Source organism: Watersipora subatra, chromosome 3 (assembly GCF_963576615.1).
Source record: "Watersipora subatra chromosome 3, tzWatSuba1.1, whole genome shotgun sequence".
In the NCBI taxonomy this organism is placed as follows: domain Eukaryota; kingdom Metazoa; phylum Bryozoa; class Gymnolaemata; order Cheilostomatida; family Watersiporidae; genus Watersipora; species Watersipora subatra.
Genome location: NC_088710.1, coordinates 41,700,404 through 41,717,633, shown reverse-complemented (window position 1 = coordinate 41,717,633; position 17,230 = coordinate 41,700,404). Strand labels below are relative to the sequence as shown.

Below are 17,230 nucleotides of genomic sequence, written 5' to 3'. Positions count from 1 at the left end.
GTTAAGACGAAATAGTAACATGCTCACGAAACGGAAAAAAAAATCTTCTCAAAAGTACATCATTAATTATTCTGTATTCGTTTATACAGTGTGTATAAAAATGTCTTACATACGTTGTAATATGATTGCACTTACATGTATGTAACGCGGTATTATATAAGTTATTGAATATTTGTGATTATGTTCTAACCAAATAAAATGCACATTGAAACAATTGTCTACTTTGCTACCATTCTGAGAGCTAAAGAAGATTTTATTTCATTTTAGTGTAACTATTTATGTTAGCGTATCGTAAGACAAAGATTGTGAAAAGGCAACAGAAGACATTAGTCTATCTTATCTTTACTACAAACACCGACTTCTCCAACAACTAACTTTGTTTAGATTTTGAACATGACCGCACTCTGTAGGTATTCATTTGTCAATTTGCTTATATATTTATTATTTATGTACAGCATTGTGTGACCAAAAAAATTTTCTTGATTTGTTGAGCAAAAAATATTTTTTTTTTGTTGGCATGATGATGTAATTTCTTGCTCCAATATAAATAATGCATGTGGCAATTGTTGTGCATCATTGTTAGCAGCTTTCCCGTTACCTCCACAAGCACAATTTAGCCAATTCTGGAAAATCAGAGGGCAGCACACACAAAACCTTCAGCATGATGTATGTCTATTGGCATTGCTGATGTTGTACAACATACATTGTTTGAAAAGTCGATGCGCAATGACAAAATGTCTGGTGATGGACCACTGGAACAATGATGGGAAGTAGGTTGTTTTAGTTATCGGACGAATCTATCATGATAAATCGTAAAGTTTAATAATTTTACTTTATTTGATATAAAAAGAAAATGTTGCACATAACTTAATTACTACCACATCAGCACCAAAGCCATAAAAGGCCTTTAACAAGCACAAATGAGAACAGAATAACACAGTAGAAAAGGGCTACATATACTACATGTAGATATGTGAAAATAAGTGAATATAAGTCTGGTTTATTTAAAAAAAATCAGTGTTGAAAATCCTGAATGTTTTATGTATGTAGGTATGTTTTAATTTGATCAATATATTCACTCAAAATTGAGCACAGTACAAGCTGAAACAGTTCGAGATTTTGCATATAAAAGTATTCCTATCTAGAACAAGTTTGTTCTCTATGGCTGCAGATGAATTGGCAATGAGGTAGAGGGCACGCCAAATGCCATCTGGCGTGACTTCCCTTCATTGCCAGTTCACCCACAGCTATGGGGAACAAACTTGCTCTATGCCTATCTAGATATTGCTTGTATTAGAAAGCCTCAGGAAGCATTTTTGCTCTGTCATTTCTTACTCCCTGCAAACTCCTCTTGGAGATCCTTGATCTAAAATAAAAACAATCATAGCATGTGTATTTACATCTCCTTGAACTTGTAAAGTACTGTGAATGCAGTATTCAAGTGGCATTATTTGCGACAATTTTTGACTTTGACAGGAATAATATTTGTTAATTTAATGAAGTAGATTGGAAAGTTACATTGGACATTGTGATTAGCTGGAAGGTAATTTGGCGATCTCAAAGAACCGGACAAATCTGCTTTTGCTAGTTCCTGACTTTATTACTGTTTTTACAGTAGTTTTATTTCACAATTATTTCCTGGCTTCATATATCTTCTCCAATCCTACATTGCTCAACCGACTTAGCCCATAGAGTTGACTTGTACAAAACAACAGCGAAATTAGTCTAAGTACTCAGTCTATGAATCGGATGGTGTTGTGGCACCTTGTTATCAATGTCTCAAAGAGTTGATAACAACTCCAGAGATGCTCCCAAATCCTGATTAGAGATTTGCACATTACATCAAATCACCAATCGTGAGATTGGCATCAAAGCACCATAAAAATGGATTACCCAGTTTGTAAATTAAATCAAATTAAAACCATCAATTACATAGTGGATGATGGTTTTAATTTCATTTTATTTGAATGCTGAGCAGTCACCCTTCTAAGTGATTTGATTTGGAGCAAAACGCATGCCAGCGATTTGATATGCTTTACAAATCTGGAATCAAAGACTTGGGAACATCGCTGCACAACTCTCTCCAATTCAGACACTGAGCACTTACACTAAAGTGACACAAAAGCATCATGCAACAGGGTTCTAATTTTAAAACTGAGTTACTGAATATTACCACTCACCGGACTGTTAGGTATGAAAGTAACATCAGGTGTCTGAGTTACATCTATTATGCTGTTGTTTGTGGCATTTCGTAGATGCTCCCCACATCTATGGAAGCTCACATAGCCTCTGCTCTTACTCCTACCCATCCTGAGCAAGCACTGCGTTTCCTCCTTATCTTGAGCTATAAATCAGAATGCTCGAGGCATTGAACGTTTGGCTGGGTGTGAACAGGCAACTTAACAAATATCGCAGTTGGCAGCAAATAATTTGTTTCTGAAACCTAATCCTGCCTACACAAAGGGTTCTTCTGCATTATCCTACTATAACTTCACGTTTTTCTAGCTACTAATCTAGGGCTATAAATGGCTTGAAGATGCGCCTACCAATGAAATTCCACATTTAACCATAATTAATATTGCACGATTTGCCTAAAATTTTATTGCTGGTTGTGTGAGTGAGTACCTCCGTGTTACTATCAGATGTATTGTCTTGAGGATGCGGTCTCTTTGTTGGATTCTGTGACTAAAAATATAAACAATACGTAAATTATGTATATCGACACCATGTGACAACATATATGAATTTATGCACATGTATAGCATATTTATATTTGTGGGCACAATCTAACTAAATTCAAATTGGCAAAAGAGTCCAAACAAAGGCCTTGTTGCCAGGGCTCCAAAATAAGCATTCATTTTATCTTGCTTTTAATGATTGTTTTTGCAAATTTTAGGTGTGAAATATTAAATGTAAAATAAAATATTACGTCGAAGTTTAACCAAAGGTGTGAACTGCGATATAATACTATCTGGCGCATGTGTGAGGCCTCGGGATGAGAAATTCTCAAGAAAAATGAGACAGATTGCCGTAAACTTCACTGGCTATTGGGTCAAGGATATGGTATCTGAGCATTCCAATCAAGTCCGTGTTTCTTTGCAATTCTACCAAATTTCTATGAGAGAGTAGATAAATTAAAATAAGAGAAAATGTTTTTGAACTTTGATGTATTGTGAGACCGAAAGCAAAGTATCGAATACAGCTTAGACATGTCGCAACCCTCACAGTAGTGTAGACTTAGATTTACTGCATTCTCTGATTTTGGCTTACAAGAATATAAATGTGCACGCATGCTTTTGTTACAAGATAGCTATTTCAGAAATAAAACAATTTAAAATCCATAAAAGTAATAAATATTATTCATCATCTCTATGTAAAATCCATACTATACTATCTGTGCATTTGCAAAGACATGGAAGGATAGCCCTGTCTAAATATATTGGACATACAATGACCGAGTTTTGCTGTCCAAAAATATCCCTTATAATAGGCTGAGTAAAATATTATTGGTGTACCGGTAACTTACCCTCTGCTGTTCTTTGTACTTTTCCTTCTGGGTTTGCTGTCTTTCAGGGCCGTACATGCAGCCATACTCTTTTTTTTCGCCATACTCTTTTTCTTCGCCATACATACATAAATAGCTTTGACTGTCATGGATGACGTTCTTACCTCTCCAAATATCTTCACCTTGCTAAATTAGAGCAGATAAAATTTTAAAATTAAGAAACATGGTACAGATTTTTTAGATTCATTGGCTGAAGACGTTGTAGGTTTTTAGCCTTACTTGATTGCTAACACTCAATTGGGAACTAACTACTGCATGTATATGATGCTTGATACATTTATTGCTTGCTTGATTGTAGTTATTAATATATACAATGATTTTTAATGTCATCTCAATTGCATGCCAATGCTTGTACACTGAAGTCCATGTATATCTTCTAATCAAGGCTGCACTATAAGCTTGATCGTAATCCACTGCATGTCTGTATATACACGAATATCCACTTCGTCAAATTAAGCTTAAGAGTTGAGTGTCTATAGAGAGTAATCCTTTATTGCTGAGACTTAGATGGTGTGTATCCAGTGTGAGTTGCTAGTGAACTGATGAAAATTGTGTCAACTCTGCTTCAAGTAGGGCCTGTGACGTCATAGATCACATGGTACAAAAATAAACCAAAAAGGGCTTCATCAAACTGCAGCATAAAAACATATAAGCTACTATTGACATGTACTTCTATTGCACAACAACCAAGCATAGGCCTACATTTTACAATCAAGGTTACACTTCAACATCAAGGTTACACTAAAATATCCGAGGTATAAAATGTTCATTTTCAACGCAAAGATCACAAATTAGGCAGTGAAGAAAAAGTGCTTTAAGGATATGAGATTACCTTCAAAAAGTCTTTCATGCTTGTTGAATATGCCGTCCTCATGGTTTGTGTAAAACTTGTTGCCATATTCGATTTCATGGGCTTTGATAGCTTGCTCAGACTCGTCTAACAATGAGGCAAGAAGGAGCGGCATAATGCTTAAATGCACTGCAATTAAAAATATATATTTGGTAGGCCCTCAGGCTCCTCGTAGAAGTTGACTGTCGTCAGCGATCATGTCATTCAGCTATCGAGGCTTTGATAACCTACCGACATGATTGCCGACTACAGGCACGGGAGGCCTGTAGGTAGGTCTATATAGAAGATGAAATGATGAATACAAAAAGTCAGTTATGAATACATGATGACCCACTGAGGTCTTGAAGCAATATGAATATGCAGTGCATTTCAATTAATTTTTTAAGACAAATTGCAAGCAGTAAGCGACTCTGACTACTGAGGACTACTGATCACAGGCAGGCTGTCTAGTCCAAAAATATAACTGCCCTGCATTGCAGAAGACTACAAAAACTTGCTTTACCTTGCCTCCTCTCCTACACTTTTTGTGAACCAAACAGATGAGATACAGCCTAGGCCTGGCGGTGCTACTGACAGCGCACCATTGTAGTAACAAGTTCAAATAAAATTTGAGATACACAATTAAATGGTTGTTCCTTAGGTAGCTACATACTGTCGTTGTTTCAAAATGTGCTACAGTTGAGACTTGGTAGTAATATAAAGTTAGTTGTTAAAAAAGTGTGTGCTTGCAGCAAATACAGTAAAGATAAAAAACTGATGTCTTCTGTTGCCTTCATTTTTACAATCAATGCCTAACGAGATGCTAATACTAATATTTACAGTGAATTAAAATAGAATCATTTTAGGCTCTCAGAATGGTAACAAAGTGGACAACCGTTTTAATATGCATTTTCTTTGTTCAGAACATAATCGTAACTTTTCAATATTTTATGTAATACCGCTTTACAAAAGTGTATTCATATTAAAAAAATATATAACTATTTTTCAAATATAAACGAATACAGAATAATTAATGGTGTATTTTTGAGAAGATTTTTTCCGTTTTGTGAGCGTGTTACCATTTATTCTTAACAAGAAAAAACTACGATAAACAGCTATGTAAATACTCTATGTTATTTTGCTAAAAGAACTCATATTTGTAATTAAAAATTTGCTTGGAAAAGATGCTTACGTGATATTTTGTTAAACAAAAAGATAACTACTCGATTTATCAACAACTAAACGTTTGCAGTGGTTCGACTAACTTTAAAGCTTTTGTATTTCCGGATTAAGCTCCACCCCTACAAAACGACCCAGAAACTGACCAGGTTTTGAGCCACTGCAATTATACCTGACCCTGGATTTGAGTGTGAACAAGTCATTGAAGAATTTTGTTAACAAGCAGTTCAATGACTGGTATGAGCACACGCTTTTACAAGATGACAGTGGGGACCTGGCTACCACAATTCTGAAATCGGGAGTACAGCTCAGGGAACTAAGTTGTGAGTGGATGGTGAGGGCTTACCACCATTACAATCTGGCGGAGCAGACTCAAATTCTCACCAATGGTTTCAAGGCTGCAGGGGTTTCTGATGCGGTCCGTGAAGGCTCCAAAGATGATGACCCATTCGCAAACTTGAATAGCAGTAGACCTAATGATATTCTTCCATGAATTGTTTCTTGGTCAACTCTACAGAAATTCTGGTTGTTTATTAATCGGTTAAGTAAATTTTGATTTTTGTTCTACTCGAAGATTATAATATAATTTAATAATATAATATATATAATATAATAAGTTTAAAATATGTTTATGTAAAAATAATTAATCTGAATCGGATAACACAATCAATTTGGAAGTGGCAGTGGCTTGCTTCTTATTCCAGTCTTCAATGGATGGCTGGAGCAGCTCTTTAATTCTGCAAAATTATATGTATCGTTTAAATTGAATGTCAAATTTACACCAGCCCCCCCACAGCCGTAAAAATGCTAACTGTCAAATCGTCACGATAAAAACTTATTCACTGATAGTGTTATTTGCAACAAGTGGTTGGTCACGATTAAGGCAGGGGTAATATTGCATTATCATTGGGAATAGACAATAATTGAGTTTCCTTCACAGTCACTGACCTATCCAAGTATTGTTTGATTGTGTGACTGGTGCACTCTTTGATGGTGATCTCCAGCCCACCAAGGAGGATTGGAGATTTCTTTATGGTAGTAGAATGCATAAAACATTTCACCAGTCCACCATGTTTCACAAAATACGTTATATGACGTGAAATCTCCCGTGGCAGATGACCAACCGTTCTGAGACACCCATTAACTTGGGTCTTCACTCCAATGGCAAATGGGTCTATCCCATTGTTTGATTCTAGCTCTACCTGTAAATAACAACACCAAGAGCATGTGATAATGATCATGTGAAAAACACAAATGTTGTTACTATATATGTTTGTGGTCAATGATTATTTTTTTACTTTTTATGTCAAGTTGTCTTGACAGTTGAGTTTAGTAAAAATAATCATTGGTCACTTCACATCGAGCCCAGACTGATAAAAAAGTACACCTTAGCAGCATTTCACTTTCTGGTTGTGATTGGTGCATCTATGTAACGACTAGGCTGTCTACACCCATCTGATCTGGTAACTAACAAGTCTACTTGCCAACACCTATGTTTTATCACCTGTAGGAGCTGATTAGTTATACAAGTATTTTATGAGCTTTGAAAACTTATTTCTAGAAAGTTAAGGAAACCAATGGTGATTTTCTGAAATCTGTTTAATATGGCGTTTGATAAATTTTTGCAATAAATTCAATTATTTTTGTTCATCGATTAAATCAAATCACTATTCGTTTCCTTAACAAAAAAACTCCATGAGTAATTGTTTTCCTTCTCTGCTATTTTTAATAACATACTGTCAAAGCGTCTTTCATGTCTGGAGTCCAGAATTCTCGATAAACATGGAATCTTCTCAGCCCGCAAGTGAACTCGAAACGTGCCATGGCCATCGCTTGCTATAAATACTTGAGATCTAATATTGGTGCCATATCGGTCACGACGGAAAGGACCGAGACGTCATTGATGGTCCAAGAAACAAATGGCAGCAAGCGATCACGTTGAATTATCGATTTCTGCCATACATTTATACCTGCGGGTTACAAATACAAACTAGTCGCAAATATAAAAACTTTTTTTACTAGAGGACCGGACCTGAGGAATCTAATTTGTTTGTTCCACTGTATTTATTTTCACATCACTATATTTTCGCACTCATCAAAGCTGCGAAATTAAGTTGCCGCGAAACTTTACTCTGTGTGCTACTCACGAAACTAAATACTAGCGAAATATAAGTGTCCTAGGGTATGTTCCTCACTTAATAGGTATTTCAAAAGAGCTGCGCTAGAATCAAGTACATGTAGTTACATCTGGCAATTAAGGGATGATACTGCTGAGTAATTTATTTAGTGGAAACTGGTAAACTATTCTTATGTAACATTAGTGCCGTAAGATGCAACAAGCGCTTGTTAAAAAAGTTTCCATATCTCCTTTTTCTACTCTACATGTTCTACTCTTCACATACCCAATTTAAATAAAAGAAATGAGCTAATTGGTATAATAATAATATACACATACTATGTAACTATAATATTAAAATTTATTATAAACATATATCATAAACAAAGCAGCCAAGTAACCATTGGATAATACATGTATATAGCCGATATATTTAGGATGTTATCTCATTCTAGCAATTTCATGGGAGAGTCCCAACAGGCATGAACTATTTCTTAATAAATAATTTTACATATAAAAGTGTTCTCTATCAATCAACTGAGCTGATAAATACAATATACAATAGATTTTTATAAAGTAAATGGGGGTAATTTATCGGTATTGTATCGGTCCCAGTCGAAATTTTAAATTCGTCATGCCTTCAAGCAAAATCTGCTGCCCATTTGCCAATATCCCGCTACCTCGCACAGGTAACAACTTCGAGTAACATGAGCTAGGCAATGTCTCCAGCACTTTCTTCAGAAGTACGGATTTTGTACAACCACTGTCAAGCAACATGACAAATTTTTGTTAGTGTATCCGTACAGGAACGTAGTATGCACTGGTGAGCCAACATGCCTGTATCCTAAGTTTGCCCACATCACAAAGTTCAGGCAGTATGGGCATTAGTTTGCCTGAACTTGGTCGTTTCCCGATGGCTTTGGCTTATCACAGTAACGAGCGACATGGCCTCTTGCAGTTGTAGCGTCGAACTTCTCTCTGAGGCTGTTGGCTTCTCATTGTCGTCGATGTTAGCTGTGTCATCATTGCTTGCTGTGATGCCGCTATTTGCTTTTGCGTGTCCAACATCTGCTGCATAAACTTACTCTGCATTTCTGCAAAATGTTTGAGCAAAGCTGTTTGACTCATTTGCATTTGCTCTGTCAGTTCTTTTTTTAATTGTTGGACATCTTCTAGCTCTACTCGGTGGACATTTGTATCATATTCTACCATATCCTGATACTTCTGAATAGTTTCTACAGCATCAGTCATGGTGCTGGGAGAAGATAAGCGTAGTGTCCAGGCCAGCTGTGAATTATGCCGAATTGCTGCAATCAACTCACGCTTGGCTTGCTGGTCATGCTGATAGCTATCTAGCTCAGGGAAAGCCTTTTGAACTAACTTCTGTACCTTTTCAGCATAATGATATATGTTGTCCTTTGGCTTTAATTTCATAGATTTTAATATGGCGCTAGCTGTGTCTGTACTGAGCCCATATTGTGCCTTAAGTTTATGGCAAACTTCGTCATAGGTATTGCCACCAACACCTCTGGTAGCTGGGCCTTTCAATGCCAATGTTAACCGTAGCCTACATTCTTCTTCACTCCACTGATTATGCTTTGCCACTGCCTCAAAACAATGCAAAAACTCTTCCACATCACTTGTGCCATCAAATGAAGGAGCAGGAATAGGCTGCATGGCTACTTTTGCAGGTATGTGCCCTCTTTCCATCATACTAGTGCATAAATCATATGGGCCATCCTTACTTCTACTCTTGCGCACCATGTTTGGATTTAAAAGGGTTTGAGAGAATAGCTTCACTATTATCCCACCACTGCCACCAGTGAAGAAAACTCGCAAGAGTGGGGTGGGGACAACCCCTAGCTCTAGTTCTCTGCGCTATAACCAACGCTACAACCTGCTGAACCCAACAGGAGGGAGCTGAAACCAACTCATTTATGCTCTGCTGAACCCAGCAGAGTACGCTGAACCCAACGCTGCTGACTGTACAACCTGCTGAAACCAACAGGAGGGAGCTGAACCCAACTCACTTCCATTCTGCTGAAACCAACAGAATGCGCTGAAACCAACGCTGCCAACTGTACAACCTGCCGAATCCAACAGGAGGGAGCTGAAACCAACTCACTTGTGCTCTGCTGAACCCAACAGAGTGCGCTGAACCCAACGCTGCTGACTGTACAACCTGCTGAAACCAACAGGAGGGAGCTGAACCCAACTCACTTCCGTTCTGCTGAAACCAACAGAGTGCGCTGAAACCAACGCTGTAACCTGCTGAAACCAACATGAAAGAACACAACTCTTGTAAGGATAATTATTTAATTATCCTATTTATTTGTAGTCATTTTGTGTGAGCTTGCTGTTAGTGACGATTATAAAAGATATTTCTCCAACAATAACGACTTTATTATAGTAATACTAATCATGCATCCAATTCAAGAGTCACATCCGAGCTGAACTGCCTAAAAATTAGTGGCAGTATTTATATTACATAAGCGATTGGCGTAGAGATTGACGGTTATCGTTCAAACCGACCAATCATATAGTCTTGCTGACTGCCGAGTTTCTGAGAATTTTCACATACAGAACAATAAAAAATTATTGCTAGACAATGAGCCATTATAGCATAACAATCTAAACACTAACAAAAAGCCCAGGAAATTCTACATATACTGGGTAGCGAACAGTAAGTGTAAAAAAACATTAAGACATATTTCGATAACGAAAAGGGCTAATTACAAAATCTTATCTCGAGAAAACGTAGAACAAAAACGGAAACAATATTGTTTAAGTAATCTTAAACCACTAACAATTAATTATAACAGAAACTTAGAATATTTTGACATGTAACCATGAACATAAAAAATGTCTTTCAATGAGTGAACGGTAAGAAATAAATTATAGAAGATTGTTCACTGCGTAAAAGCCTTAATAAATGGCGTCTGTTATCTTTTCTAGGTCAACCACTATCCCAGAAGTCTCTTCTCTATATACGGTATATATATTGGCTACGTCACCTTTTCCCTTGGATCAGTTCACCATGTTTTTCTGCGACGGGTGTCCAGAGCGCCTTGATGAGCCTGACGTCCATGGGACCGATAGCATCCAAATAAGACAACTCTTCGGAGTTATTCCCCCCATGGTCTTTTTCATGGCCACCACTCCTTTCATAGAGTTTGTTCTTTAGAATATCTCGCTTTATTTTTACGTTTACAACAGGAAGGGTTAGCAAAATCTTTGTATCGAGTGATTTATTTTGAGCAGCTGAACGATCTTCTGATAAATCTGCTGCGTAATTATAATTGTTCCTCAAAGTTTTTTGTTTACAATAGAAATATTTAACTCAAATACATAAAAACTACTAATAAAATCGTGTCTTGTCTCTATACGTATGGTATCTAAGAAGCGAAGTTACTTCGGTGGCCGTGTGACATGTGCCACGAACCGAACCAGCCTCCGAACCGATCCTACGTCGGTTCGGTGCTCGTGTGACCACGCCTTTAGCTAGAGCTGGAACGAGACCAAGGAATTCAGGTCGGACCAGACTCAGGGTCAGCAATGAGGGCCAAGATCGGGTCAGACCGGGTCAGCAGGGCGCGCGATTTTTTATTCATTTAAGATTAAGAGATAGTTCTATTACAGCCTAATGTTGTTACATCAATAAACTAAGATAAAAGAAACCATTATCACACCAATCATTATATTTTGTAGCTTGGTTTATAGATGCAATCTACAATTTACGGCTAGACATTGGTGGATCAATGCTATTCAATAGGTGAAAGATTAATGGCATGATTTGGCTAGTGTTTTTATTACAGATTTTATTTTCAACTGCTATTATAATCAACAAGAGATTAGTTAAGAAAATACTTTACAAATATAGAAATAGATAACCCAGCATAGTGGAAAGCAAAAATCCAACACTTCCCTAAAACTTCTGGTATTAGTGAAAGAAACTAAAAATAAAATAAATTTGCTAGATTGAAGGTTCTTAGACGCGTTTTTAAGTTCCTCAGGATGCCCTCGTTGTAAATGCCTCAATAGTATTGAGGTGGACCCTTCTTTGTAGCTTAAAAGTTGACTTGCAACAAAATTCACATTACAGTTATTTGGTATTAAAAGATTCACCATGTCTTACTCTGTTGTGTTGTAGGTGCAAAATACGTGGAAATGTGATTACAAGCTCTTAAAAGCTCAAAAACGAAAAGCCGCCGTAGATTGGAATCTGTTTATTTATCTGATGTAGTCATTACAGTTTGGTTATCGTCTTGTCATGTGATGTTCTTACGTGAATTGCAAAGCCAATAAAAAGCTCAATATAAAACTTATCGTAGCACTAGTTTATGACAAACACTTCGGGTTTTACCGAAGACCCCGTATCAAATATAGATGCTCGCTACTTTACAGTTTTGTTTTGGCATTATTCAATCGTGAAGCCGTAATCTGATCACGTGACCCAATACTTCGAAAATAATTTTTGCAGCATTTTTCGATTATCACAGGTGACCAACAGGCTCGTCAGAATTATTAGACAATATGTACTCCTTCGAGCTAAGGTTAAAAAGTTTGAGGATTTTTTACGGTAAGTTATAAGATATCAGTGCTAACAGTGACAGCATTACAATGACGATAAAACAGACGCGTAAGAACAATAGACATGGTTTTATTGAATGTGTGAAGTATGTTTGTGAAAATATTTTGACAAATGAGGTTGCATGAAAGTGTAAGCAGAAACCATCCTGTAACAACTACAGCCCATTTGAGCTGTTTTGGAAAGTGAATCCAAACTACGGCGGTCTCGTGTGGCTGTGATTAACTGTTCGTTTTTAGCTTTTAAAAGCTTGTAATCACATTCCCATATATTTCAACCCTACAATACAACAGAGTAAGACATGGTGAATCTTATGATACCAAATAACTGTAATGTGAATTTTGTTGCAAGTCAACCTTTAACTTGCTTTTGCATATTGTACAAATAACTTGGTATTTTCCTTTCGTGACTGGCTTCTTCATGAACTCCCAGACCACCTACATGTTGATTATTTCTTGCCAAAAAACGTTGTGAAACTTGTAGTCCAAAGACTATTGTCGCAGAAGTAAAAATATAGTCTTGACTCACCTTGTTTTATTTCGCCTGGTCCTTCCGCCCTAGGACTATATGCGACTCAATTTCAATCGCACATAAAAAGCGATATACAACCACTGTTGTTTAGCCATAAACCTACTCGTGTCTTTGTATAGGAAGATCCGAGGGTCGGGTGGCCCGACCCGGGCACCTCTGATCCGGTGGGTCAAGACCAGACCCACGCCATACCCACCTATACCCATGCCAGCTTTATTCTCAGCTTCATAATGGGCCCTAATCGGAATAAATCTCTTTGCTATCTCACGAGCTAGGCTACAGACTAGCTTGATGATTACACTTAAACAATAGCATGATGTTGAATCTCAGCAACTTCTCCATGGTGGCAATTAGTGCTAGTCTGGGAAAGTTTTTCACCAATCCAGTACTACTAAGCAACACTCTCGTCGCTTTCTCACTGGTTGCAAACCTCAATCACCACAAGCGAAGACAAAGTCAAGCCACCACGATTCTTAACTGTGATTAGGGAATTCGTTGCTTGTTTAACATCATAGTTAGTAACATTCACGATGCTAGTGAAACAATCATTACACTTCAGCTTTGGTGACCTAGCCAGCTACATAGCCAGCTGTAAAATAATCATTCTGTTTCATTTTTGACTTAAAACATACTTGCATACTCATCATATTTAGTCATGTTTAGTTCAGCAAGATATTAGTCTGTTTACCTAGCCAGGGTCTGGCTCTTTTTGTGGGTGGGCTATTTGCCCCCCTCTCCTTTCCCCCTTCTCTCTTTTCCCCTTCTCACTTCTTCTTTGGAGAAGGGGAAAAGAGAGAATGGGGATAAGAGAGGGCTGCAAATAAAGCCATGATGGCTCATGATTTGTGTGCAACAATTCATAGCTTTTATAGTTTTAATCTATGGTGGTTATCAGATATTATCACGTAATTGCTTTAGTTTACTGGATTATGTATACAAGAAGGTTTTTATGTGAAAATAAATGTAATTTTGTCACTTTCTTCTGTTTAGCTCTATTGTTAACAAGAGTGCAGTCAAGCATGAGGTACAATACAATGACGTTACGTCGTGCTATTTAAGTCTGACAAGGCAACCGATGGGAATAGCTATTACTGGCCAATCTAGGTTTATATATCTATGGTTTCCCTGAATTGAAAATTATTGCATATAAGAATATATACATATAATATACATGTATATATATATATATATATATATACATATATATATATATATACATGTATATATATATTTATATGCGTCAAATAGAATTTTTTATAGGCATAGACTTTTCCAAGCTACAACAATGGATAACATTGATGAATGTAAATTAAAAAAATATTTTAAAGCTCATTACTATCACAAACTACAAGCACACAGCAAATTTGAATTTACTAGGATAATAATCAGCCAAGTTAAAGCTTGATAAGGGGGGATAATCTCATTTAATTAAGACGATTTACAAAGGTGTTTAGAGGGCATTTGGAACTCAATTTTAAGCATTTTACAATCTGAAACACAAACCTTTGATAGTTTGCATATGTTTTGAAATTTGCATATGTTAATTGGTATAAAACATGAGAAAAATGTGTGACTTTGTTAAAACCACAGGTTGACCTTGATTTTTACTTTTGCAGTATTTCGACAAAGAGGTTAATCTTGTATGGCTTCTAGATGCTGACTCGATGCATCGACAGAGAAGATGAGACTAGTTTTGGATAGCTGAGGCTTGGAGAATTTCAGGAATATTAACAGAAACAATGGCAAATTATATGTTAATAGTGATAATTGTTTTTGAATAGTGGCTAAAATAGCATTTTCGGTCATTTTTGGTCGGAGTTATCTCCCACATTATTCATCTGAAAAATTTCAAACCTATTTCTTTGTGTGAATATAAAAATTGTGTGTAGACAAACAAAAGTCTAGACCTCTAACTTGTATATTCTTGAATTTAAATGAGTCTAAAGTCACCTCTATGTGACTTGCCCTCAAACTCAGGCGACAAATGGTCAAAGTTCAAATCCTCATAGCACCTGAACCGATGACCCTAGAAGATAAAAATTTGGGATTTGAGCGTTTTTCAACATAGGCAACAACATATTAAGAAATCATCAAAATCTGAGGCTATGAGGTTTTTTTTAGTTACACTTGGTAAATTCTATGCCAATAAGCAATTAAGTATTGAGCATAAATTGTGTCATAGAGCAATACTCACTCGGCAATACAAATTAATCATTACGTAACACAAAGCCTGCCAAAGAAAGTAGATTACAATGATAGTTCCCATATTTTTTCGTAAAAAGACAAACCTCTTTCACCAGCTGCGGCTTGTTGTTTATACAATACTTCTTCATGAAAATGAAGATGAAATGAAATGAGAAGCTATATCGAAGGGTGCTTTTTTCCAACCACGCATTGAAATGACTGTTCCTGGCCAGGCATTAAGGAAAAACACTTTGCTGAATAAACTTATAATATGATTAACTATACGAATTATCTTTTTTAACCCAAAATTTTGGATGAAAATCTCATACAGTTTTTATTTTAACCTTGTGGAAGCTTGTTTTTGATTTACAGCAGATTGCTGTTAGCTCACTAGCCTTTTAGGATCTTAGCCTAAATACTGGAGACTGCGCATTCGCACTGTTGTCTACATAAAATTTTATATGCACATATGCAGTAAAATATTTAAAACAAAATATTTAAAAAATATGAAAATCAATTCTTATTCATATAGTTCGTGTTCATACTATCCATATTTACTAATTAACAAAATCTGGATGGCACAAACAATGTGGATAAATAAAAAACAATTGTTCATGGTTGTTGAAGACGAAAGGCTTTCCAGCAAAGACCGTTATTATTGAAACCCTTTCATAAATAGCAAATAGCAAATAAGCCAAATAGCAAATCTAATGGCGACGAAGCATGCATTTGTCTACGGATTCACAAACACTCATATTAATGATAGTTCAGCATATAAATGTTAAAGTTATTTCACAGAAGTACCAGTATCAAATATCAGCGAAGATACCATATATATTTCTACTGAACATGCTTAGTACAGCACTTTCAATCATAATATGGCAGGCGCTAATGTTATGCTGAACTACTACCGATCGGTTTTAAGTTTAACAAGTAATATATTCGGAGAACATTAGGCGAAATATTCCAAGTTTGAATTCTAAATACACTATAAATATGCACTGTTTGTTTTTTACTACCTCCTGAGCAGCCCACACCCAATTGAGAACAGGCAATGCTTAACTTTTGTTTTAGCATGTGATCCATTCACAAACAATATCATAAGTGAGTCAACCAAAACCTCGTTTAAAACATGCCGATGAACTCTATTTATCATATCGAATAAAAAACTTTTGAAAGCTATTTTTTTTTTTCGGATAGCAAAAATCGATACAGTTATAGTGCTTTTAAAATATTCTGGAATAACGGGGTGAACTTATACATGAGTAATACTTATAATAATATAATTTTTGCCTTAAAAATGCCTATCCACTTGTAAAGAATTGCCATGTATACTAATGTAAGCGTTCATTTCATATAATTTTGTAAGATTTTATTAACCAAATACTCTATGTAGAGCTAATTTTCCAGACATAGAACTGCATTGATTACTATAGCATTAAACAACTTCTACTGTAGTTTGCTTATTAATCAGTAAAATACTTTCTACTCTTGATTTGATCGTTAGTCCTATCACCACCATATTTCGATAACCAAGAGTATTTACTTTTAAATAACCTTTTAATGCGCACAATTGCTGATCAGCATTTGTTCAAATGTTTATCATGTCAAATAATATTCAAATGAAATTAATAAAATTATATAACAACAAAAATCTACATTACAATAATCATATTAATTTAATACAACTTACTCAAATGCCCTGATCACGTGATGTGGCGGAAAAGATCCCATACTTGAGTGTGTTTGTACGACCTCTAGTACATTACAATCTTTCTTGTATTCCAATTTCAAACCAAAAGCTGCAACCTTTCAAGAAATACTTTGGGTGAAGTGGAAATAGCACCCACATATTTCTACATTGGGCCATGCTGCTTTTATTGCTTCCTACAGACTTATCTCAAAGTCGCAAACAACCTCAAAGGCATTGAATTCTTCAGTGCCCTTGACTACCTTGAGCATCTACAAATGTATACAGTAAAGCCTTAATGCTTTATTATTTTTACTTGCCTTTTTATTTTAACTTGCAAAAAGAAAATGCTTTGAAAAAACTCAACCTCATATAATGTCATTACTTTGTGTGTTGAGACAAACACTTACTAAAAATTTCATGGTATGCTAAAGATATTGTACATATAGCGGTGATAAACCTTATCAAAGTAAAAAAATAATTTCAAGAACTTAAATTTCTGACTTAAATTATTAAGTCAGACAATCTAACGGAGCAAATGTTTACGA

The 17,230-nt window shown here is 36.0% G+C and overlaps 1 protein-coding gene across 2 annotated transcripts; it reads right to left on the bottom strand.

Moving 5' to 3' along the window:
* Positions 1-736: 736 nt before the first annotated feature.
* LOC137391421 (uncharacterized) lies at positions 737-5,659 on the bottom strand. 2 transcript variants are annotated; one of them, XM_068077887.1, is made up of 6 exons: positions 5,587-5,659; positions 4,398-4,544; positions 3,527-3,691; positions 2,626-2,685; positions 2,181-2,344; positions 737-1,366 (listed from the first exon to the last, which is right to left on the bottom strand). In XM_068077887.1, exons 2-5 carry the CDS (start codon positions 4,473-4,475, stop codon positions 2,279-2,281), a joined length of 369 nt encoding a protein of 122 aa, XP_067933988.1. In that variant the 5' UTR covers positions 4,476-4,544; positions 5,587-5,659; the 3' UTR covers positions 737-1,366; positions 2,181-2,278. The 2 variants fall into 2 exon arrangements, with proteins under 2 accessions (XP_067933988.1, XP_067933990.1); XM_068077889.1 differs by having other exon boundaries at positions 4,398-4,502; positions 5,587-5,646.
* Positions 5,660-17,230: the final 11,571 nt, after the last annotated feature.

Excerpts from the sequence above, each read along its gene's own strand:
- LOC137391421 (XM_068077887.1), bottom strand. The coding sequence starts at position 4,475 with ATGAAATCGAATATGGCAACAAGTTTTACACAAACCATGAGGACGGCA. Across the intron at positions 3,692-4,397 it reads GCATGAAAGACTTTTTGAAG|CAAGGTGAAGATATTTGGAG; the intron begins GTAATCTCATAT and ends GCTCTAATTTAG. Across the intron at positions 2,686-3,526 it reads AGTACAAAGAACAGCAGAGG|TCACAGAATCCAACAAAGAG; the intron begins GTAAGTTACCGG and ends TTATATTTTTAG.